The following is a 22,837-nucleotide window of genomic DNA, read 5'->3' as shown; positions in this document are numbered from 1 at the left end:
CAGACTAAAGCCGCCCCTGGGGTTGGATGGACAGGGGCCAGTCCATGTCAGCCAGTGGCGACCCCCACCCCGGCCCCTTCCCCCAGGATCCTGCGGGTTGGCCAGGCCAGGGGCTGTGTGTTTCGGGCGGGGAGCTAGGTGAGGAAGTGCTGCGAGACCTTTTCTCAGCATCTGAGGAGCCAGGGTCCATGTGTTGTGAAAGTCAGGCTTCTGTTTTGCTTGGCAGAGGTGGGTCCTTAGTTTTGTTGCTGTTGTTTTATTTCACGTATTTATGTATTTATTGGGCTGCACTGGGTCTTCGTTGCCGCTCGCAGGTTTTCTCAAGTTGTGGCAAGTGGGAGCTACTCTCTGGTTGTGGCATGTGGGCTTCTCCTTGGAGTGGCTTCTCATTGCTGAGCCAGGCTCTGGGGCGCACGCGCCGCCGTAGCTGGGACCTGCAGGCTCTGCGGCGTGTGGGCTTCTCCTTGGAGTGGCTTCTCGTTGCTGAGCCAGGCTCTGGGGCACACGCGCCGCTGTGGTTGGGGCCTGCAGGCTCTGCACTCGGGCTCGGTTGCTGCGGTGCATGGGCTTAGTTGCCCATGGTACGTGGGGTCTTTCTGGACCAGGGATTGAACCTGTGTCCCCTGTGTTGGCAGATTTCTAACCACTGGACCACCAGGGAGGCCCACCCATTGGCTTTTTGAAGCCTGTGTGTGTTGTATTGGGCCGACATGGTGGTGATCTGCCATGGTCTGTATTGGCTCCTGAAAAGCCAGCTTAATTAATTAGCGGAGCTCATATCCTTACTGCTTGGTGTCCATTTGTGCTTTCTGTTACCTGTAGAGGGTCTCACTGGGAAGATAACTGCCATCAGGGAGGTGCCTGGGACGGAGGGCGTCACGCAGGGCTCCATTTCCTCACTTGGGTTTAGTCCTGGGTCCGCTAAGAGATGGCCACAAGACCAGCGGGAATGGGACATGCGAAGAGAAGGCGGGGGCTCTTCTCAGCTGGCCTGACGCGTCTTCCTTCCCTCCTTAGAGATCGCCCGGCACTTCCGCTTTGGGAACCAGGAGGACGCACATGAGTTTCTGCGGTATACCATCGACGCCATGCAGAAGGCCTGCCTGAGCGGCTGTGCCAAGTACGTGCTGCCCTCCCCCCATGCTGCCTCTGTGGACATCCACACTGGGCCCCTGAGCATCCACAGCGGACCCACCGCTTCCCCAGAAAGGGCCTCTCCTGCTGCAGGTCAGGTGGCGGCGTCTCTCCCAGCAGCTTGCAGAGGGACATGCTCTAATAGATCTCTCCAAGGACCTTCTACTGACAGGGGCTCTCCCCATCTTTTTAAAACTGCCTTGTCATTTCAGTCCCGAGGATGGGGCAGTGGGAAGTGTAATCTTTAGGCAAGAACTTGAAAGTCTGCAGGAAAACTCAAGGGTAAGGAGATGATGATTTTTGAGGTTCGCTCCACCCAAATTTGGGTGCGTAGACCAGTGTTCCCTTTTGTGAAACAGCTGCTGCAAGAATGTTTTTGTATCATTCCTGGGTTTGTGGGTTCAGTTGAGAGAAAGCAGGCAGGAAGTGCTGCTGCCTGGGCTTGGAATGGAACTGAGTGCTGGACTCTGAAGTATGGCTGAGGAGTCATGTCTGGAACGCCCTTCAGGAAGGTTAAGTTGAGTTGTAGCCGTGAGGATGGGAAACCTCTGTTTCGGAGGATGAGACTGATGGAGTTGAACCTGACGTGTCTCCCGGTGAAGCCGTCTGTCTTCGGTGACCTCGCCCTGGCTGGGAAGTAACCCTCCCCTCGGGAAAACAAGCTGGCATTGCTTTTGCTGGTGTTAGAGGTCCTTTTCCCCTTTAATTCCTGGGAGTGTTTCTTGTATTCTGGTTTATGTATTTGATCGTACGGTTCCCTTTCTGGGTGTTGGGCTGTTGGTGGTCTCGCATCTCAGCTGTCCCTGCCACACTCACACACACACAGCCTCCCCGCTCTCCCCTTTCCCGTGCCCCTCAGTCCCTCCCCCACGGGCACCTCGAAGTTCAATCCTCATTTCTTTTCCGAGTTGAGTGAACTTTCTCTCCTTTTGGTCATGTTGGTTTTAAGGCTTGTTCACAGTGGTCTTCCATCTCCCCATGCGCTCGTTTGGGGTCTTCAGTTCACCCCGGGGTTTTGGCACTGCCCCCAGGGGCTGGTTCTTATTTTGTACTGGCAGCGCCCTAACTTTCAGATACTAATGAGGATTTGGCGAGTGGCCTGGTTCTTACTTCGGGCTCCCCCTTCTGGCCGCGCAGCGAAGCGCACGCTGGGGGTGGGTGGCTCTTATCCGGACTGAGAAGGGGTGTGGCCTTGGTATCTTTTGTTTGTTTGCTTCTTGTTCCGGACGCTCCTTTTTCCCCTTGCCCTGCCTCCCCCTCCCCGCAAGGAGCCTGTCTGCCCCTGCTGCCCCCGGGGAGCACGTCCGGCTGCCAGGACTCCCAGGAGCCTCCCCTCAGGGGAGGTGCCACACAGGCCTCGGTCCGTAGTTCCTCCCGTTTCCTCCCCACCTCAGTCTCGGGTGGAACGCTCAGTGGCAGCGTCTCGGATAGCTTCTTGGTCTGGCTCTGCTGTCCTGCTTCTGGGTAGTTGAATGTCTGCGCTATCCCTGCATCCCGGCTGGGCTGAGAGTATGTCCCTGTGTGGTCCTCCGGGCTCCTGTCCTGACGGATCCTGTTGTCTTGGGGGCATCCCACCCAGAGGGTCTGGGTGTGTCTGAAGTTACGTCCTTGCCGATCTTTGGACCGATGATGTCCCTCCTCTGATGAGTGCTGGTGACAGACGGTGGCAGTTGCTTTTCGTTTCCTAGTTTTGCAGAGCAGAAGTCTGCTGGCCCAGTGTTGGCCCCCGTGTGTTCTGGGCTGTACTCCTTGGCCAGCTGCCCATGTGTGGGCAGCACAGCCATAAACAGTCACGTGGCCTGGATGGGAGGCTGAGACCAGGGCGCCCTGGCTCGCTCTGCAGGAGGCGGGAAGGGGCCGCCTACGGAGAGAGGAGCAGGGTTAGCAGCACGCGTGCAGCCTCCAGAAAGTGTGGTGCCCACGCGGGACTGAGGGCAGAGCTGGAGCGGAAGCAGGGGGCACTGAGGCAGGGTTGGCCTGCAGGCTCATCGGGCCTCTTGCTCCCAGTGGGAGGTGAGGCCGCCTGCTGAGAGGGCAGGAGGGCGTCCCACGGGAGGTGGCTGCTCTAGGGGAGATCTCCAGGCGGAGCTGCTGCTGAGTAGGTGATGGGATGGGGCCTGGTGGGGTGCCCGCCTGTTTCTCGGCCCCTTGTCCTCCACCTGAAGGCCGTGGCCTTTCTCCAGGTTGGATCGTCAGACGCAGGCTACAACCCTGGTCCATCAGATTTTTGGAGGCTACCTCCGATCTCGGGGTAAGTGGAGAAACGTCCTGTGTCCCTTCTGGCCGGGGTTAGAGTATTAACCCGAAACGCTTCGTGTCGGTGCCCAGGCTGACCCGCCAGGCCCCCGAGGCCTCCAGCCTGGTCTGTGCCCCACAGCCCTGCCTACAGCCTTCCTGGGAAGGGGTTTGGAGGAGCAGAGTCCAGAGTCTGTAGACACGCTGGTGTTGCTCTTCCTTGGACTCTGTAGTTAATCAGACGTGGCTGCTGCCCTTGGGGTGGGGGTGAGTGCCCCTGGCCAGGCCAGCCAGGCATCTCAGGGTTTGCCCTCCTCTCCTCCTGAGCACTTCCTGTCCTGGGATCTTGGGGAGCTGGGAGTGTGCCTCCAGTTCTCAGACTTGAAAACCTGGGCGACCTGGGGGTGGTGGCCCGGGGCCCTGCACCCACCCCACCATTCCCTTGTTCTCTCGCAGTGAAGTGCTCCATGTGCAAGAGCGTCTCAGACACCTACGACCCCTACTTGGATGTGGCGCTGGAAATCCGGGTACACACCTCATGCTGATCGATGTTCATTTACGTTAGGATGGGGAGGCCAGAGGGCAGAAAACCCAAAACAGGAAAACCGATCAGGGCATGTGATCCAGGTAGATCAGGAAAGAGATACTTGGAATCCTCCATTCTTGTGTGTTTCGTCTTAGCCATCTTCCTCTGTGTTCCTTTTTTTCTTTCTCCAAAAAAAAAGGGGTTAAAAAAAAGTTTGTGCCCTCAGATGTGAATAGCGACCCCACCACGTGCAGGGCTTGAGCAGGGAGGCCTGCATGGTGTGGGGAGCTTCCACACAGAGGGCGCACAATTCCGAGCGGCCTTCCTCTGTCCCCGCTCTGAGGCTGCCGGAGCCGAGCTCACCTCAGCTTGAGGTTTGGATCAGACCCACGCGGCCGTGATAAACCCCTGGGGCTGTGATCCCGGTCCACAGAGAAGGAGTAGCAGCCTGGCTCCCTGTTGCCTGTGATGGGATGCTCTGACTCCCAGAAGGCGGCAGCGAGCAGGCCAGTTCTTAGGCAAGTGAGGTGCCGTGATCTGCTGCCTCAGCATGAAAAAGACCTTACATTTGGCATTTCTGGAGTCAGCCTTTTTCTTCCGCTGTTCACTGTACTCCCTGTTTCTGTCCTTCTCAGCAAGCTGCAAACATCGTGCGTGCTCTGGAACTTTTTGTGAAACCAGATGTCCTGAGCGGAGAGAATGCCTATATGTGTGCAAAGTAAGTTTCGGTTTGATCGTGGCCAAAAAGATCAAGCCAGCCTGCAAGGTAAAACACGTCACCTAACCTGACCCAGGTGCCGTCCCTCCCTCGCCCCCGCAGGCGGCGGCCGTCCACGTTCTCTCTCTGGCCAAGCCTCGTGGCTTGTGGCATCTCGGTTCCCCGAGTAGGGGTTGAGTCAGGCCACGGCAGTGACAACGCCGAGTCATAACCACTGGACCGCCAGGGAACTCTTGACCCCTGTCCACGGTCTTGAGTGGTGTAATATGTCTTAAAACTAAAAGCCTGAAACAGCACAGATGAAGAAATAATTGTGGCTGTCCTAGCTGCCACTCATGTGGCACTTACCCCAGGCTGCTCTCTGTTCTGAGGGGCTCACGTGCATGCGCGTGTGAGGCAGGGCCTGTTGTTACTCCATTCCACAGGAAGAAGAACTGAGGCCCAGAAGTGGGGTGATTGCATGTGGAGGCCATCCTGCCGCCTCCATGAGCCATGCTCTGCAGCTTCCGGTTTGGACTTGAGTGGTCCTCGGGACTTTTCCATTTCAGCAGACATGGCTCTGACCTTCTTCTCTTTAGGGTTGTTCAGTCTCTGTGAGTGTGTTACCTTACATCCAGGTCATTTTTTTATTTCAGCAGACGTGACTCTAACCTCCTTTTCTTTAGGGTTGTCTGGTCTCAGGGTATGGGTATGTTACCTTATATCCAGGTCATTAAAAGCCATAATCACTAAAGAAGGTTTCCCTCCCTGTGTTTTCTTAGGTTTATGATTCTGTGCCAGAACCCTGCTTTTTGTCCCTCTCAGTTCACGCCCCTCAGCTCTAGACGCTGTTCACTTTAGCCTCTCTCTTCTCCCCCTTCATTTCCTCTTCTTCTGGCTTTGCTTTCGGTGATTTCCTGCCTGCCTGTTTATCTCTTGGCCACATCTGCTTGAATTTGTTTTTTCCTGTGTTAGCCCCGTTATTTTTCCATGCATCTGACTTAGTCTCCCGGTGGGAAAAGTGCTTCATTTTTGTGTTAGAATCTCCACCTTTTTTCTAGTCCTTGTCCTGTTGTTGCTTTCCTTTCCGTAAGTGACGTTGATTTGATTTTTAGGGGTGCAGAGTTAAGTGCCACGTGAGTGGCAGCTAGGACAACCACGACTATTTCTTCTCATTCAAGAAGACTCCTTGTTAAAGAGCAGGTCTCAGGAGACTTCCTGGTCCAGTGGTTAAGAATCTGCCTTGCAGTGCAAGGGACGGGGGTTCCATCCCTGGTCGGGGAACTAAGATTCCCATGTGCCTGGGAGCAACTAAGCCCTTGTGTCACAACCAGAGCATCATCCTTGCACCACAACGAAAGCTCCCACTTGCTGCCCCTAAGACCCGATGCAGCCAAATAAATAAAAATTTTTTAAAAAGCAGGTCCTGATGTTCTGATGCTAACCCTGTGTGAGGACAGGAGTCCTCAGAGCACAGGCCAATAGCTCTTCCTCTCCCCTTCCTCGCAGATGCAAAAAGAAGGTTCCAGCCAGCAAGCGGTTCACCATCCACCGGACATCCAACGTCCTGACGCTCTCGCTCAAGCGCTTTGCCAACTTCAGTGGGGGGAAGATCACCAAGGTGAGCCCTCAAGCCAGTGCCCTGGACCTCATGGTCGGCACTTTTTAAAATTCAGATTCCAGGCTCTGTTTTAGAGAGAGTGGATTCAAGTCTCTGGAAGCCAGGGCCCAGGAGCCTGCATTTCTGCAAAAATCCCTAAACGATTGTTAGGCAGTCAAGTTCAAGAATGTCTTTTTTCCCCCCAGACTCTGCTTGTGCTTGGGGTGTTCCTGCAATGGAGGGTCCAGGTGGCCTTAAGAACCAAGGTGATGACGGCTGCTCTGTGTAGCTCCCATCTCCCGAGTCGTGTTTGCCCCAGAGCAGGTGCAGCTCCATGCTGCGCTTCTCTGTGGCGTGTAGAGGAAAAAGCTTCTGCAGAGTGCTGGTGTAGTAGATGGTGCCTTGTTTTATAAGGCTCCGAAGACCTGTTCTCAGTTGGTGGAACCTAGCTGTGTGATTTCGGGCAAGGTGCTTGTCTCAGCTTCAGTGTCCTCACTGGTGGTGGTAGGGGCTTGTTTAGGTCAGCATTTCCCAAACTGCTGTTCTGCAGGATGGTTGCATGGTACCCTGAAAGATATTCTGTGTTCAGCTGAGCTTGGGAAACGCCACCCAACATGAAAATAATTCTTTTTTTTTGTTTTGTTTATTTTGGCTAAGCTGAGTCTTGCGGCTGCTTGGGCTTTTCTCTAGTTGCAGGGAGTAGGGGCTACTCTTTGGTTGCGGTGCTCGGACTTCTCATTGCAGTGGCTTCTCTTGGGCTTCACAAGTTGCGGCACGCGGGCTCAGTAGTTGAGGTTCTTGGGCTCTAGAGCACAGGCTCAGTAGGTGGGGCACATGGGCTTAGTTGCTCCGTGGCATGGGAATCTTCCCAGACCAGGGATTGAGCCATGTCCCCTGCATTGGCAGGCAGATTCTTTACCACTGAGCCACCAGGGAAGCCCCTAAAACAGTTGTTTTTGATTGAAGGCCTTCTCAGAGCCTTTATTAAGCTGTGTTGCATTTTGAATCTCCCAGGGGAATTTATTATGAAGAGTTTCTTAGACTCAGTTATTGAGGGCATCACTCATTCCTCCATTTTACTGACACTCACGTGTTCACATTGCACTTCGCCATGCGAGGCTCTAGGAAATCGGGGAGATGATCAGTGCTAAACGAGGTCTCATTGCTTCTGCCCAGAGGAGCTCACGTTTCTCCATAACACCTCCTGGAACCAGTTTGCTGTTAGAACACAGTTTGAGAGACACTGGTCTGTTTGATTTTGGCCCTGTGTCCGGCAAGACTGGACTGGGGCTCCTGAGCCTACTGGGTGTGTTTGCCTTTAAGCAGTGGATGAGAAAAGACATGTTGATGAATAGCATGACATTCTGTTGATCTAAAGAAGCCAAATACAAATAGGTACCGACTGTTCCTGCGAATCCCAGGAACAGGCAGCACTATCCACTGGCCGTGGGCTCGAAACAGGCAGGATGGGGGCATTCACTGGAGAGAGGATTTTCTGGGTCCGTGTCTGTCTCTAGAATGGAGCGTGGGTTACCATCAGTGGAGATGGGTCAGAACTCAGCAGACTGTAAGCTCCTCAAAGAGCTACCTGTTTCATTCCACGTAAATTGTGCCTCGTTTTTTAAAAAAGTCCATATGAGCACAGGCAGTAATCGCAGTACATTATACCCTTGTCGTTCAAGGCTCACTTCTGATAGTATTTGCTTACAAAAGATTGTTCATTCCTGAAATAAACTTTGGCATGACCTTTGTTCTGATCCATTAAAATTTTAACCTGCTGTTGCAATTGCCCATATGGGGTCAGCCTGTTTTTCTGAAGCCCTGGGTCCCTGCCCTGTCCCCTGCCCTCCCCTCAAAGTCTTCTGCTTGGGGGCGGGAGGGAGAACTAACAGCTCTCCTCCTTCTGCACGTGGGACCCAGGTAGCAAGAGAACCAGTCTGGGCGTACGGCCAAGACCGGAGACCGTAAATCGCTTGACAGGACAATAAAGTAAGAGTTTCTCAGAGAAACTCCCTTAAAAAGGATGTGTTTTCTGCTTTCTTTTTAAATCACTGACCAGGGGAGGCTCCTGCCTCAGCCTTGGGTGCCTGTCGCCCCACATAGTTCAAGACCCACTGATTGGGAGGGCGAGTTGACCCTTACTCTCACTGATGAATTGTAATTTCCTGTTCCTTGGCTCTTCCAACAGGATGTGGGCTACCCAGAGTTCCTGAACATCCGCCCGTACATGTCCCAGAGCAGTGGCGAGCCTGTCATGTACGGGCTGTATGCTGTCCTCGTCCACTCGGGCTACAGCTGCCACGCCGGGCACTATTACTGCTACGTGAAGGTCAGTGGCTCTGGTGTCGGCATCTGGCTGCTGCAGGGGTGGTGTATGCGCTGCCTCCTGGCAGGGGGGTGAGGAGAGGCAGGTTGGCAGAGCCTGTTTGCACACCTCCAGGTGGGCCCTCATTATACTCCGGGAAGTGGCTCTGCTTTGTGTTACGTCCAGGTCCTATTGCTGCTTCTTCATGGAGCACAAAGGCGTCCTTCTGACCTGTCCCACTCGGATCGGCCCCACTTTTGACGGCCTAGCAGTGAGACAACGAGGGGGGCTGCTTTCGGTACCCTGTTCTTAGACCCCTGAAGAAGTCTCAGAAGGCCAGATGTTGGTGGGAGAGGCTTTGCCAAGCAGACCTTCGAAAAGAGCCTTCAGGAGGGAAAGCTCGCATCTTTGGGGGTGCCAGGAAGGAAGGGGGGGTCTCCAGCACACTTGTGGGGGCACATTCAGAGGTAGCTATTTGGTATTTTCATGTGAAATCATTGGAAAAGACCTTGATGCTGGGAAAGACAGCATCACCAGCTTTATGGGCGTAAGTTGGAACAAACTCCGGGAACAGTGAAGGACAGGGAAGCCTGGCGTGCTGCCGTCCCCGGGGCCACCAGGAGTCAGACCCGACTAGGCGACTGAACGGCAGCATTTGCTAACTCAAACTCGGATATATGTGGCAGTTAAAAGGCTTGTCCTTCGCTTGTTATAAGTAAGCCTCACAGAAGTGTTGACCATTGGTTTTCGTCCTCACCCTCTGCTGCTTCAGGCAAGCAATGGACAGTGGTACCAGATGAACGACTCCTTGGTCCACGCCAGCAACATCAAGGTGGTTCTGAACCAGCAGGCCTACGTCCTCTTCTACCTGCGGTAACCGACTCCCACCCCACCCCTTTCCCCCAGAGCCCACACCCCACTCTCGACCTGACAGGCCTCCTTGGCCTTTTCCTGCGTGAAAGTAACCGAGAAATCTGAAGGACGTACAGCTGTCCTCCGGCCAGTCAGGGGTAACAGAGTGCGGCCACCGGGAAGGACGCTTAGACCACGTCTGCCTGGCTGCTGAGTCAGAGCCCAAGGGAAGGTCAGACTGAGTGCAGTCCGTCTGCCCCACATGGAAGTGACTCGGCACATAAATGGGAAGGCCGTCTGGCATTTTACATTATTGCCCCCGAATAGCTGTGCTCCATCTAGATATCGGCTCACCCCACCGCGTCCTCTTTGTGGGGAGTGGTCGTGGTGGGCAGGGAAGTGGGCCATCAGAGGGTGGAGGCCTCGGGAGGTGCTTCCTTCTGGGACTGGTGGTCGCCACCCGGAGGATGAGAACGAGGCGGAGGGCAGTGCTCTGCTGCCTCGGGATGGCGTGATAAACTGAGAGTCTAGTTTTGGAAGAGCTCTCGCGTAATTGGCTCTCCGCTCGTATTGAGCGGAATCCAGAGCTATGTAGTAAGTTCTCGTGGTCTGCCTTTGCTTGGTCCCCACTGCTTTTTTTGGGGGGGGGCCGTGCCACTCGGCTTGAGGGACTCAGTTCCCAGACCAGGGATTGAACCCAGGCCATGGCTGTGAAAGCCTGGAATCTTAACCACTGGGCCACCAGGGAACTCCCTGCTTGCCCCCCCATGAAATTGTACTGACTTGGGGGTATTTTGACTTTGGTATTTACCAACTTGACTTTGGTATTCTGATTCCTTCTCTCGCTCACTTTGGGTCAAGCCTCTGCAGCTTCAGTAAGGCAGTCCCTGCCTCCTTCTGTCCCTTTGACAGGATTCCAGGCTCTAAGAAGAGTCCCGAGGGCTCCATCTCCAGGACTGCCTCCCTTTCCAGCCGCCCCGGCGTGGTTCCGGACCATGTCCGGAAGAATGTCAGCAACGGAACCGCGGCCTCTCCAATGACCGGAAAGGTACTTGTTTAATAGGATCGATGTAAACCCTGCTGTTCTTGGCCGCCTGTGCCTCTTGGGGTGTCATGGAGCACCGCCCCCACCTCTGTGTGCCGGGGTGCTTGGCCCAGTTGAAGGAGGCACAGACGCGGTCCTGCTTTGTTCCATGTTCTTTCTGAAGAGGGTTACAGGGCCGATGCCGGTAAGGAAGAGGGAACAGTGAAGAGAAGACGCGACTCAGCAGATCAAGACTTAGCTCCCAGCTGCCTTATATAAGTACAATGACAGGTCCCCCAAGCACACCTTAAGCACCTGGGAAAAAATACTTTATCCCCACGCTTTAATATCGAAAATGTGAGTAGATTGTACCAGGGTATAACCGTTGCAGTTTTACTATGGTGGTGGTAAGAGAACATCCTTTCTTTTGAGAAATACTTGCTGTATTTGGAGGTAAAAGGACGTCTTGTCTAAAATTCATTCAAATGGTTAGAAAAATACATATGTACATACACACGCATATGTTGATACGTATATGCAGGGAGAGAGAACAAGAAACTTAATGTGGTAAAGTTAAGGAATATCCCTTGAAGGTTTTTTTGTATGTATTGGAAAAAGTTAAACTCAGTTTTATTACCAAGATAAATAGCAATTTCCTTTATTACAACATAATTCGTAATTCAAAACTAGAACAACCATCTCTGTTGACTGCTTTTGTGACCCCAGTCTGAAGATCAGATCAAACCCAGACTGTCAACGGCCTCCACAGCCTGCAGGGTTTTTAGTCTTTTACGAAAATCTGTTTCCCCGCCAACGTTGAAGAAAATAGAAGCTGAAATAGAAGCATTGGAATTGACACAGCAGTGATGAGCTATGACCCAGTTGCAAGGGTGATGGTCACTCTGGCCAGAGCAAGAAAGCCAGACGCCTCAGTCACAGCTCAGAGGAACAGCGAGGGGCGCAGGGGAGCCTGAGGGTGAGCATGGGTAACCCTGGGTTAGGCTGGGTTAGCAAGGCCACTCCACTGACAGTGCGTTTTCATTACGAAAGCAGCTTTCCAAATACACTGGTTGCCCAGAAATCGTTTTACTTTAAATAACATCGTATGGTCCCAGGGACTTAAACGCTCAACAGTTGAACAGGTTGTGTAGCACGGTGGGAGGGTGTATTCCCTTTAGGAGGAAAATTAATAAAGAGATAAAAAATGACTTCAGTGACTTCAAGTCACTCTGTGGCCTGTGCAAAGGATATGGGTGCTTAATGATTCAAAGTAGTATGAATTTAGCAAACGTTTTGGGAAAACCTCATTGCTGGTAAGAGGATAGTAAATTCAGTGTGGCAATATGCATCCTAATTTGTGAAAATATTAATAGTCTAGTCATTCTATTTCTAAAAAAAATGACTATGGAGTACTAAATACAGGAGAAGATTGTTTTTTGATTTTTCATTGACAAGTAGTTACTAAGCGTAGGACCTTGACCTGTTGGGAGGGGGAGGTGGCCGGTCACGGTGAGTAGCCCCGGTGCAGGCCCTGGGGAGCGTTTCAGGGTGTGGGTGGTATAGACCTGGGTGTAAAGGTGCTACGGAGAAGGATGGGGCAGTTAGCACCCGGCTGGTCATTTCAAGGCTACCTGGAGCTAGTCTAGTTTATAAGCTCTTCACGCAGTGAGCTGTCTGCTGCTGCTAAGTTGCTTCCGTAGTGTCCGACTCTGTGCGACCCCATCCCTGGGATTCTCCAGGCAAGAACACTGGAGTGGGTTGCCATTTCCTTCTCCAGTGCGTGAAAGTGAAAAGTGAAAGTGAAGTCGCTTCAGTCGTATCTGACTCTGTGCGACCCCATGGACTGCAGCCCACCAGGCTCCTCCGTCCATGGGATTTTCCAGGCAAGAGTACTGGAGTGGGGTGCCATTGCCTTCTCCAAGCTGTCTGCTAGTCAAACATTAAGACCTTTGTTGAGGGCCTGAGTATTTAAGTGATACGGCACATGGTTAAAACTGAGGCGCCCCTGTGTTGGCAGAGAAGCCCACAGGGAAGGACACCAGCATATCAATCAAGGTTGTGTTTAGGTGATGGAACTTGGTAAATTCTTTCTCGTTACACTATTTTTGTATAACTCAAATCCTGATGAAAACGTCCTGCTTTCATAGTCGAGATGCTTACGGAGATGCGCCCACTTGTGCAGAACTCAGGAATTGCTGAAAAGCAGCAGCGACGTCTGTATCATGTGCCCATGTCAATTTGTTTGGAGTGGCTCCTCCAGAGCTCCCGCCTGCTGCCTCCTCGTAGGGGCCGGCCCAGCTCCCTCTGGCTTTGATCACATCCTTTGCTTTGCTCCTCTCTTAGAGACCAGACCCTGTGACGATGAAGAAGCCACAGACCCCCGAAGAACTTGGAGTACCCATTGCCAGGAACGGCTCTGTGTTGGGCCTGAAGTCTCCGAATGGATATGCTCCTGCCAAGCCCCCCCTGGCGTCCCCTTCCCCCAAAGTCTGCAGAACACCCACCCACGCGCCAGCCATTCTGGATGAGCCTGGAAAGAAAGTCAAGAAGCCAGCGTCCCTGCAGCACTTCTCCCCTCCACCCAGTGCCAGCGCACCGGGAGGCAGCAGGAGCGAGGGTCGCAGGCCAGGCTCCTGGGACGGCCGGGCCGCTGTCTCTACCTCACTCCGGGCCCCAGCTGCGGGGACGCCCAATGGGCTTGGGCCCCAGGCGGGCGACGAGGGCCCCACCCCTGAGAGAGGGGGCTCCAGCCCTGAGCACCCCACCAGCAGGCCCCCGCAGGCCCCCCAGAGCGGAGTCACTCCCCTCGGAGATTCTCAGGGAACCCACTCCGTCACTGCCGGCCCCACCAAGGTGCTGCCGGCCCGACAGGATGCCGAGCCGGAGAAGGCCAAGTGCCCCGTCCCGAGCGGCACCAGCCCTGAGCCGGCCAACACCATGTCTCCTCCTCCGGCCAAAAAGCTGGCCCTCTCTGCCAAGAAGGTGGGTGTGTGGGCAGCTCGACCCCGAAGGGTGTTGGTAGGAGCCAGGAAGTGGGGCTGCTTTTTAGCTTTGGGGAGGGCGGTGGGACAACGGCTGAGGGCGTCCGCCAGCGTTGGAGGGCTGTCCTGGCCTGTGCGGGGGCAGCAGTAGTGTGATCAGATGAGGCTGGGGGCCGGGCCTCCGCTTCTGTGGGCAGACGTCCTAAGGGAGCTCGGGGATGGGCCCTGGCCGGAGCTCAGCACAGGGGACACCAGCTGACCGGCACCTCTGTGTGCAGCCTGACGCGCTGATGTAATTGTCGTACTGAAGTTTCTGTTTAAACTTCCTTCCTTTTTTCCTTTTTGTTTCTAACCAAAAACACTTCTGATTCTTCTTCTATCATGCCCCCCCACCCCTCACGCTCCCTTTTTTTGTTCTCCTGTCCTCTCATCCTCCCTTCTGGGCTCTTTTTTCTTTTCTTTTCTTTTTTTTTACTTTTATTTTTATTTTCCTCCTCACTCACGGCAACCTTTTTTAGACCACCAAGTTTTTATTTATGTCAATAACTGCAGGCCAGCACCCTGCGGAGGGCAACCGGCAATGACCTCCGTCCACCTGCCCTCTCTCCATCCTCCGACCTCACCTACCCCCGGAAACCCACTCACCCCATCGTCGCCGCCCCCTGGCCTGTCCGTGCAATACGGTAAGCAGGGCAGCCGCTCCTCCCCGTGGCGCCGGCGCAGAGGTCTACCAGTGTCCCCTCTCTCCTCCTGCCCGAGGGGCTTCCGCGGGGCACAGGCAGCTTGGTCTCTGCGGTCCTGGCCTTTTTGACTCTGTCTTCATCTCCCGTCTGTCTGCCACATGCCCTTGGTGATGGGTGTGCTGTGAACTGATGTGGCTGGGGGTCCCCAGTGCTGAGACAGGACCCCAGAGTGGACGGCTGGCGTTGCGGGGGTGGTGGGTGTCTGGACAGACGCCGTGTGAGCTCAGAGTCCTGTATGCAGGTTGTGTCTCCCAGCAGCGCTCCAGCGCTTATCTTGGGGCAAGGTGGGGTCTGTTGCCCTGGCCCTCAGGGCACTCCCAGTGGGCTCTGGGGGCTGCTGCAGCGGACGTGGCTCCGTGGGGCTTTTCAGCATCCTGGGGAGATGGCCCTCCAGAGGCGTGGGTTGTCGCCTCCTGGCCCGCTCTGCACAGGAACGCTTGAGTCCCTTCAGGTGTCGAGGGCAGAAGGCCCAGAGTTACTGATAAATGGCTGTCTGAGGAGTGAGAGACTTTTAAGGCCTTTGACAGCTGTGGAGGGAGGGAGGAAAGAAGGAAGACGAGGCAAAGCCACGAGGTGGTTTGGACGGGTTCAGCGTTTACATGGCGCCATCATGCCCTCCCTGCCCCCCTCATTCGAGGCCCTGCGCTCGGGGCCCACTGATCCCTTCCCCCAGCCCCCCTCCTCCTCCTCTCACTGCTGGCACAGGGGTTTTGGACTTGGAATGTCCTTAAATGTTCACGACATATATTTGGTATTTTTTTCTGTGTTTCTTTGACGTACAACTTTTTTTTTAATTTCCAAAGTGCAGAGTAACGTGACCTAGTAATGCAATTTGTGTGACCATCAGAGTTTGTTCTGATTTAGACAGTGATGAGACAGTTCTGTTTAATTAATAACCCTTGGAGGTGGGCATTATTGTCATTCATTCACAGGTGAGAAAATTGTGGCTCAGGGTGGAAAATTGACTTTTCCATGGGTGCGTGCATAGTTGACAGAAGGGCTTCCCAGATAGCTCAGTGGTGAAGAGTCGGCCTGCCAGTAGGGGACCCGGGTTTGATCCCTGGGTCAGGAAGATCCCCTGGAGAAGGAAGTGGCAGTCCACTCCAGTATGCTGGCCTGGGAAATCCCATGGACAGAGGAACCTGGCGGGCTACAGTCCACGGGGTCGCAGAAGAGTCGGACGTGACTTAGCTACTAAGCACACACACAGACACAGTTAGCGGCACACACGCTCGACAGAAAGGAGAGCCACGAGTCTCGCCCGTCCGGTCCTGCCCCTTGCTTGTCTTGCTGTATAGCTGGCTGGAAAGTCTGTCTCCCTGATCTTCATAAACCCCAGGTTTCAGAGGAAAATCCTAGGAAGGTAATAGCAAAAGACAGTTAGGCTTGTATCTGCCTTTCTTGTAAGACTCAGCTGCCTGTGCTCAGACACGTGATGCTTGTGGAGGTTGGACGTTTATTGCTGGGTGGAGCTTTCCTCTGAACACATTTGTATTGAAAGGTTAAAACACTGGAGTTTGTAAAAGTACCTTGGACTAACTGGTGACAAGAAACCGAGATATGTAGTGATTTTTATGAACTTTGATCTTGAGGTTTGAATTTGCTTGTTAGCCTGTGTTTTCTAACTTCTCTGAAACACGTACATATCTGAGGTTTACAGGGGAAAATCATTGAAAATCCTTACTTGAGAGGGAGGGGGGCCGAAGGAGGGCAGGGCAGAGAACTCAGCCTGTCCTCACTGCCTGCCTCTCCCTACAGGGCTGTCTCGCCTGCTCCCAGACCCTCCAGCCATCTGAAGCCCCCCTTCGGCCCCTGTCCCCCATCACTGTCCAGCAGCCCCCATCCTCTTGGGACATCAGACCCACAGAGCTGCTCGCCCACCTCTGCACCCCTGCCTCAGGTCAATGGGGCCTTCCGGGCCCCGCTACACCAGCTGCCAGAGGCCAGTGAGCCCCTCCAGAGCCTTGGTAAAAAGAGGAAGAAGACTCGCGTGAAAGTGGGGGGCCGTGTCTCGGAGACCTGCACGGCCGTGGCGGCCCAGCCCGGGAAGAGGAGGAAGAGGAAGAGGAAGCACATGGGGGACGTGGACGCCACCCCCCTGCAGGACGAGCGGATACCAGGGCCGCCCTGGAGCCCTGAACGCAGGAAGGAGGGCCGGGCGGAGCCACCGGCAGACAGATCGGAGGAAGAAGGCAGACAGCAGCCAGGGAGTGGCCAGCGCCTGGAGAACAGCTGGCCAGTGGGATGCATGACCAATGGCCCCCATGTGAGCAGCAGGAAGAGGAGGAGAAAGGGACTGGAGAGCTGTGACGAAGAAGACTGCCTCCCCGGGGACCCACCTTGGCATGGGTGAGAGCGGGGAGCCAGGGGCCCTGTACCTCCACTCACTCACACACAGTCTGCTCCGGGTGGGTGCTGTCTGGAAATACAGGTGCCCGGACCTCTGGGATATGACCATGTTGTCCCGGGGTTTGGCGAGTGGAGGCATGTCCCGGATCTGTCCAGTACCATGTGTGCTGGGAGGTCTCACGTGACCCGGGCAGGGCTGGGCTGGGGTCCTGTTGTCCAGTAGGACTTGCCTCAGTGAGGATTAAAAATGCGCTCGTGTGCTCTCCTGGGCTGTGGCCGTGGATCGCTGGCGCAGTCTGTCTTCGTTGGGTTCGGGTGGTGTCTCCCGGGGCTCTTCTGCAGGGCTGGGCACATGCCAGCAGAGTTCTCGAGGTGTCTGGGCTTCGGTTTGCTCGGAGCTGACTGTCCAGTCTGACTTCCCAGGAGCTGCGTGCCCTCGGACGTCGTCCAGCCAGAGACTGTTGCAACGTCACCGAGGAAAAAGAAAAAGAAAAAAAAGAAGCAAGAGCCACGACAAGAAGTAGAAGAGAAGGAGCCCGAGGGCCAGAGGGGCCCCGCTGTCCCTGGGTGCAGCCCCCTGCCAGCTGTGAATGGCCAGGCTCCCAGGGGCCCCACAGGTGTGCATGGGACGAGGAGGGGGCGCTAAGGGTAGGAGCCAGCCTGCCGTGTGTGTCCAGAGGCAGATGCAATTCACTGGGGAGCCCTCTGCCCTGGTGCGAGCCGTCTGCCCACTGGGCCTCCTCACCTGGCTGATCATTCAGCAGGATCTGCCCCACAGGAGAATGCAGGACACACGTAAATGTCAGCACGTTCGTGAGCCCAGCGTTTCTTCTGATTCAGGGCTGTTCCCTTCTGGACCTTCCCACTGGAATGATTCCTGGCCGTCCAGCTTGATGTTGTCCTTTGCCACTTGAACATGGAGCATTGAGTTCAGAAGCTCACTTCCCTCTGCCTCTCTCAGTTGTGAGCCTGTCTGACGATCATGTGGCCTCTTGCATTTGGGGTTCCGTGTGCTGTGGGTCTGCCTAAGCTGAGGCCCCCACCAAGCAGCTCATTCGTGTTTTGTCTTCTGTCTTTCTTTCTGGCTGGTGGGACTCACTGGGCTCTCCTGGTGGAGTGTGTCTGTTACATGAGGGAGGAGAAGGTCCTCAGCTCCTCTGGAAGGGGCCCAGATCTCAGGGCATCAGCTGTTGTGTTAGTTCTTTGGGGGCACAACCACCCTGGGGATTGACCTGGAGTTTGTATCGGACTCCAGAGAAACGCAGCCATGAATGAATGTAGGGTTTTGATAATTACATAGCAAAGTGCTAACTGCTAGGCAGGGAGGAGTGGCTGCAGCAGGCGGCCAGAGCATAATGGGAGAAAAGGCGGCAGAGAGTGGCCGCCACCAGACCACAGCATTGCTTTGTGAGCCTGCTGGCCAGGCTGGGGTGCTGGGGCTGCAGGGAGGCCCAGTGCCGTGCGTGCCCGCTCACAGTCCCAAGGTGGAGACGGGCGTCAGTGGCCGAGAATTGGCTAGAGCTGCAGTCGTCCATGGCTCCACGTTACCACTGGGCCCGAGCTGTGCTGAGGAGCAGCCAGTGGGGCTGGTGGGAACAGGCTGGGGGTGGACAGTGGAGCTCTCCTGCTCAAAGCACTGAGCCTGAAGGACACAAGGTCACTGCCAAGTTGGCAGCCCGGAGAGACGAGGTGAGGCTTGTGTTTAGGACGGCCAGTCCATTCAGGCGGTTGGAGTTGGTTGAGGGTCAGGGTAGAGGCCAGGGCTAGCTCAGATGTCATCTCTAGAGCCATGATGAGGGGCAGTCAGTACTATCTGTGCAGATGTCCTTTCTTGCTGGCCAGGCTCTCTGAGGACAGGTCCGGCAGACGGGAGCTGCCCCACCAAGCTGCGGTGGCGGTGGTGGCGCTGGAGAGAGGCACCTCGTCCCTCCAGTTCCCTCCGCTCCATGTTTCTGCTGGTTCCCTACAGGCGAGGAAGAGAAATCATTAATTCTCTTGCCACAGGCGGGCAGAAAGAGCTTGCTTTTACACATTCTTTCAGTAATTTGTGATTAGTAAGTTTTGCAGTGCTGTTGTAAATAAAAGGTGTGTGGTCATTTTCTTGGTGACTTAAATGTATGTAAACTGTTCCTCTGATTGCAGGGCTGGGACCGGCTCCACTTGTATCCTGGGACAGAGAGAGAGAATCCGATGTGGTCCAAGAATTGCTCAAATATTCATCTGATAAAGCTTATGGGAGAAAAGGTACTGTTTTGAGACCTGACTTCTGTTTTTCTGCTATTGGCTTCTGTAGGAGATAAAGAGGCCTGAAGCAGGCCTGCAATTTTGAGCCTTGTGCACAGAGATTGCTTGGCTCTGAAGACAGGAAAAGAAAGCCATTGCATGCAGGTCAAGAACCCTGCAGTTGGGGTTAGTCTGTGGAAGGATCCAGAACAGCTTCCCCCTGGGCTCTGGGAGCGGGGAGAGGATGAGTGTGTGTCTCGGGGCGGGGATGGCTGTGGCAGGGATGGCTCGTCTGGCTCGCGTGCTGTACGTTCTCATTTAGAACATTATTTTTCTAATTTGGACTTGGAGAACACAAGATCTTTGTCTCTCAAATGAGAGCAGGGGTTTATAAAAACTAAACTTTGAGGATCGGTGGTAGAGTTAACAGTGTTTGCTCGTGTGACAGAATCATTGACTGTCCTGCAAACCAGAGACCACCCTGTCCCTCTTCCTTTTCCTTCTGTGTGTCCATTTTCACCAGAAGGTGGCCCTCAAAAATGGTGAATCGTTAGGAGCAGACCAGCCTCATATGTAAACTTCACCCTTGAAGTAAATCGCCAGGGCAGCTGGGAGCCCACCCAGGTCCTGACGCACGTGTCTGCTTTGCAGTTTTGACGTGGGACGGCGCGGTGTCGGCCGTCAGTCAGGACGCCATTCAGGACAGCAGGCTGGCCCGCACGGCCACGGTCATTGACGACTGGGACGAAGAGTTCGACCGAGGGAAGGTGTGACGCGTGGTGGCACCTGGCAGGGGGGACTTGGGTTTTCAGGGCGGTTTGAAGTGGCCGAGGGCGAGGCTAGAGCCTGGCTGCCTGGGAGCACGTGGCCGGGTGCAGGGTTTCCGTCCTGCAGTTGCTCCTGCTCTGCCATCAGTGAAGTTGGGGTCATGAGGACACCTCCCGAGGGCCACGTGGAGGACAAATCTGTTTAGGTCACACGTTGAGACTCGAGCTGGTGTGCAGTAAGCACTCGGAAGGAGCCACCAGGACCTGGGGGAGGCCTTTGTGGGAATTGTGACACTGTGATTCTTGACATAGGAGAAGAAATTGAAAAAATTCAAGAGAGAGAAGAAAAGAAACTTCAACGCCTTCCAAAAACTTCAGAGTAGACGGAATTTTTGGTCTGTGACTCACCCAGCTAAGGCTTCCAGTCTGAGCTATCGCCGCTGAATGTGCTGCTGTCAAGATAGGTCAGTTTGTGTGCATGTGGCGGTGGGGGCGGGGCAGGGGGGGGTGCGTTTACACACGTGTGTGGAGTGTGGTGTGTGTGCTGTGTTTCTGGGCTCCCTCTGAGTCACATGTCGTGGCCTGTGTGGGACGCACACTTCAGGGATGGTGGTGGGACCCTCAGGGTCTCATCTCTCTCCATCAGGAGCCATGTTCTCTGCTCCCACAGCCTCCAGAGGCACGGCATCCCTCCCCGCGGACGGTCTGTCTGGACAGAAGAGCCGCTTGCCGTGGACTCGCTGGCCTGTCGGTGGGGGGACGGCCCGCAGAGGCCCTGGGCTTCTGCCCAGGTGAACACGACGTGCACTGTGACAGACCGCGTGGTGACGCACGGAGCAGGGGCAGCACAGCGACGGGGACGCGGGGTGGGGCCGGCGCCCTGTGATGCTGGCCGGCAGCGGCCAGCCTGGAGCCGCAGGGGAGGGCAGGGAGGACGCAGCCGAGCCTTCCAGGGCGCCCTCGAGCTCCGGAGGCAACAGCATGCGGCCGGTTGCCCTTCTCCATGGATCGTGCGGCTCCCACTCCCTCCCGCGGGGGCTCTGTATGCCTTACCAGTCCATCCTCGGAAAGTCAGAGCCCCAGGCTGGCCCCACGCTGCAGCCTCTCCCTTCTTTTGGAGTTGGGCGGCAGGGGTGGAGGGCAATGCATCTCTCCATCTCAAGAAACTCCTAGACCTCCTCTGGAGAGCGGACGGCTGAGGTGGGGCGGGGTGGGGGCTGAAAAGATGCGACAACACGTCTGCTGCTCAGGCTGCTGCTACTCCGAGGTGGCTTTGCTGGGCCTCCCCTCTCCTGCCCCCAGCCCTTGCAGCTGCAAACCCCGGGGTCCTTACCGAGGTGGTGTTCTTGGGGTAGATTCCTCCTTTTATTTTACTACTTGATATAAAACGTTTATTTTTGACCAGGCCTGTGGCTTCCATTAGCAATATGTCTCCTTTCCCTAATATACAAATACCGACTTTGTTTCCTCAATTTTGTGAGTGCTTTTGAATTGAAGATGATTGTGTAACTGGAGACGATCACTATCCCTTTTTTTTATCCCGCTCAAGCTGTGCCTGCAAACTTGTAATTTAATAAATACGGGAAATCCTCAGTGAGCTGATACTGTCCAGAAAAAAGACTGGTGTCCCATTGGTAGAAGGTACAGAAGTTAAGTCTGAAGATTATCCCTCAGCACATGTCCTCTTGGGATCACTTCTGGCGGGCGTGGCTCAATGTCTGGCCTGGTCCTGCGCTCCAGGGGAGCTCCTCGGCCTGAGCCCCAGTGCACACATCCAGCCCCTGCTTTCCTCCTCACTGAGCTTTGCCCTTCGTTCTGTCCTTTGTTCTGGGACCTGGGGGACCCAGGTGGTATCGAAAAAGCGTTAAACATTTTTTATACAGGGAGATAAATTAATTTTTTCATGTGGGTTGTTGTTTTTGTTTTTCCTGGTTTTGTATTTCTCTCTTAAAAGGTGGGGAGGATAATACCCCATGGCCTGAGCTGGGGCTGCTCTGGCGCCAGCAGATGGGAACCAAGCTCTGCTTGGACTGGCCAGGGAGCCTTTTTCTGGAGGCCTGACTCCTGCATGTCAGCCACGCCTGCTCAGAACTGAGGGGCCCGCCCCAGTGCCCTGTGACTGTCATTTGTCATGTCAGGAGGGAAGGCAGGTGCCTCCATGGGCAGGGTTTTCTTCTCCCCATCTCAAGATGTCAGCATTCATTCCTGTGTGAACTGTTTCCCCGACCACGTTCTTGTCCTGTTTTGTTAGTTGGAAAAAGAAAAATTCTGTTATCTGCTCGCACAAAATTTATCTCCTTTTTTTTCTCTCCCTCTTCTCCAAATCAGTCTCTTCCTCTCTCCACTATATAATTACAATGCCTTTTTCTGAGGAAAACATCACCCGTTTTCTCCCAGGCAGTGATGAGCACTGGCCTGACTCCACAGCGTTTATCACTGTTAGCTAGGAGAGTCCTCCCCTTTCAAGGAGAAGCATCAGCCAAACTGAGAGGGAAAGGAGCGGCCCAGAATGCGAGCCCAGATCCTGGGTGCGTACACATCAAGGTGAAGAACTGAAGCTTTTAGGGTGACACTTGTTGACTGAGAATGTGGGTTTAATTTAACTTTATGTTTGTGAAGGGGGCACCTCTCCTGGTGGTCCCAGGCCTCTCCCTGCCTCTCCGCTGGGGGCCCTGGTTATACTGAGGCCCCCCGTGTGCGATGAGCCTGCAGCTCATGGCCAGGGACCGAGGGGGCCACAGATGTTGCCAAGATCTCAGTGCAATAAAATAACGAGTTTTTGTGGGACCTGCCTCTGTCTTTTCCCTTTGGCTTTTTTGGTTTCCTCCCACCCATACTTCAGTCTGCTGGCCCCGTTCACATGTGAGGTCAGCCTTGGGTGCTTTCTGTCACCTGTCCGTGAGTGGGAACCAGGCACTTCAGGCAGTCTGTGCAGGAAAGCTTAGAGCACATTCCTATTTAATTAGGAATAAAGAGGTTTATCTGAATGTCTTAATGTTATACATACACTTATTCGAATTTAAGAAGGCAAGAATCCTTTGAAGTGGCCCCCTGAGCTTTGTGGATGATTTTCAATGAGCATCAGATTGAAACACGGAAACAGTATCATTCCACTGAGGTCTGTTTGAAAATTTTTGTAACCGAATGTTTGGATTTCTGCAGGTAAAGATGAGGGAGACCTCATAGGTTTTACCAAACTGAGTTTTTCTGACAGCTGTCAAGGGTAACGCAGGCCTCCAATTTGGGGACACTGCCCCCGCTCCCAGCCTGGCCTGGGTACAATGATGTAGTCAGGTCACCTTCAGCCCTGGACGTGCCCAGCTGCTGCCTCAGCCACGTGCTGGAGGCCCTGGTAAGGAAGGCTTGGTTCCTGCATGCACTGGAATTCAGTGGCCCACATG

General features: G+C 54.5%; 1 protein-coding gene across 1 annotated transcript in view; it reads left to right on the top strand.

Annotated features, from left to right (window-relative positions):
- The window catches only part of USP36 (ubiquitin specific peptidase 36), a 32,630-nt gene extending 10,410 nt beyond the window's left edge, over nucleotides 1-22,220 (top strand). Inside the window, exons 6-21 of the mRNA XM_010856270.1 lie at nucleotides 1,018-1,120; nucleotides 3,318-3,385; nucleotides 3,826-3,896; nucleotides 4,531-4,613; nucleotides 6,102-6,213; nucleotides 8,381-8,521; nucleotides 9,270-9,370; nucleotides 10,262-10,397; nucleotides 12,717-13,355; nucleotides 13,907-14,037; nucleotides 15,856-16,446; nucleotides 16,870-17,063; nucleotides 18,589-18,690; nucleotides 19,321-19,436; nucleotides 19,749-19,900; nucleotides 20,107-22,220. Of these exons, the coding sequence (XP_010854572.1) occupies nucleotides 1,018-1,120; nucleotides 3,318-3,385; nucleotides 3,826-3,896; nucleotides 4,531-4,613; nucleotides 6,102-6,213; nucleotides 8,381-8,521; nucleotides 9,270-9,370; nucleotides 10,262-10,397; nucleotides 12,717-13,355; nucleotides 13,907-14,037; nucleotides 15,856-16,446; nucleotides 16,870-17,063; nucleotides 18,589-18,690; nucleotides 19,321-19,436; nucleotides 19,749-19,880 (2,720 nt within the window). The 3' untranslated portion in view covers nucleotides 19,881-19,900; nucleotides 20,107-22,220. The remainder of the gene's footprint in view (nucleotides 1-1,017; nucleotides 1,121-3,317; nucleotides 3,386-3,825; nucleotides 3,897-4,530; nucleotides 4,614-6,101; nucleotides 6,214-8,380; nucleotides 8,522-9,269; nucleotides 9,371-10,261; nucleotides 10,398-12,716; nucleotides 13,356-13,906; nucleotides 14,038-15,855; nucleotides 16,447-16,869; nucleotides 17,064-18,588; nucleotides 18,691-19,320; nucleotides 19,437-19,748; nucleotides 19,901-20,106) is intronic.
- Nucleotides 22,221-22,837: the final 617 nt, after the last annotated feature.

The sequence above is a fragment of the Bison bison genome, unplaced genomic scaffold (assembly GCF_000754665.1).
Source record: "Bison bison bison isolate TAMUID 2011002044 unplaced genomic scaffold, Bison_UMD1.0 scf7180017864371, whole genome shotgun sequence".
Classification (NCBI taxonomy): Eukaryota; Metazoa; Chordata; class Mammalia; order Artiodactyla; family Bovidae; genus Bison; species Bison bison.
This window is presented reverse-complemented; position numbering and strand designations above follow the sequence as displayed.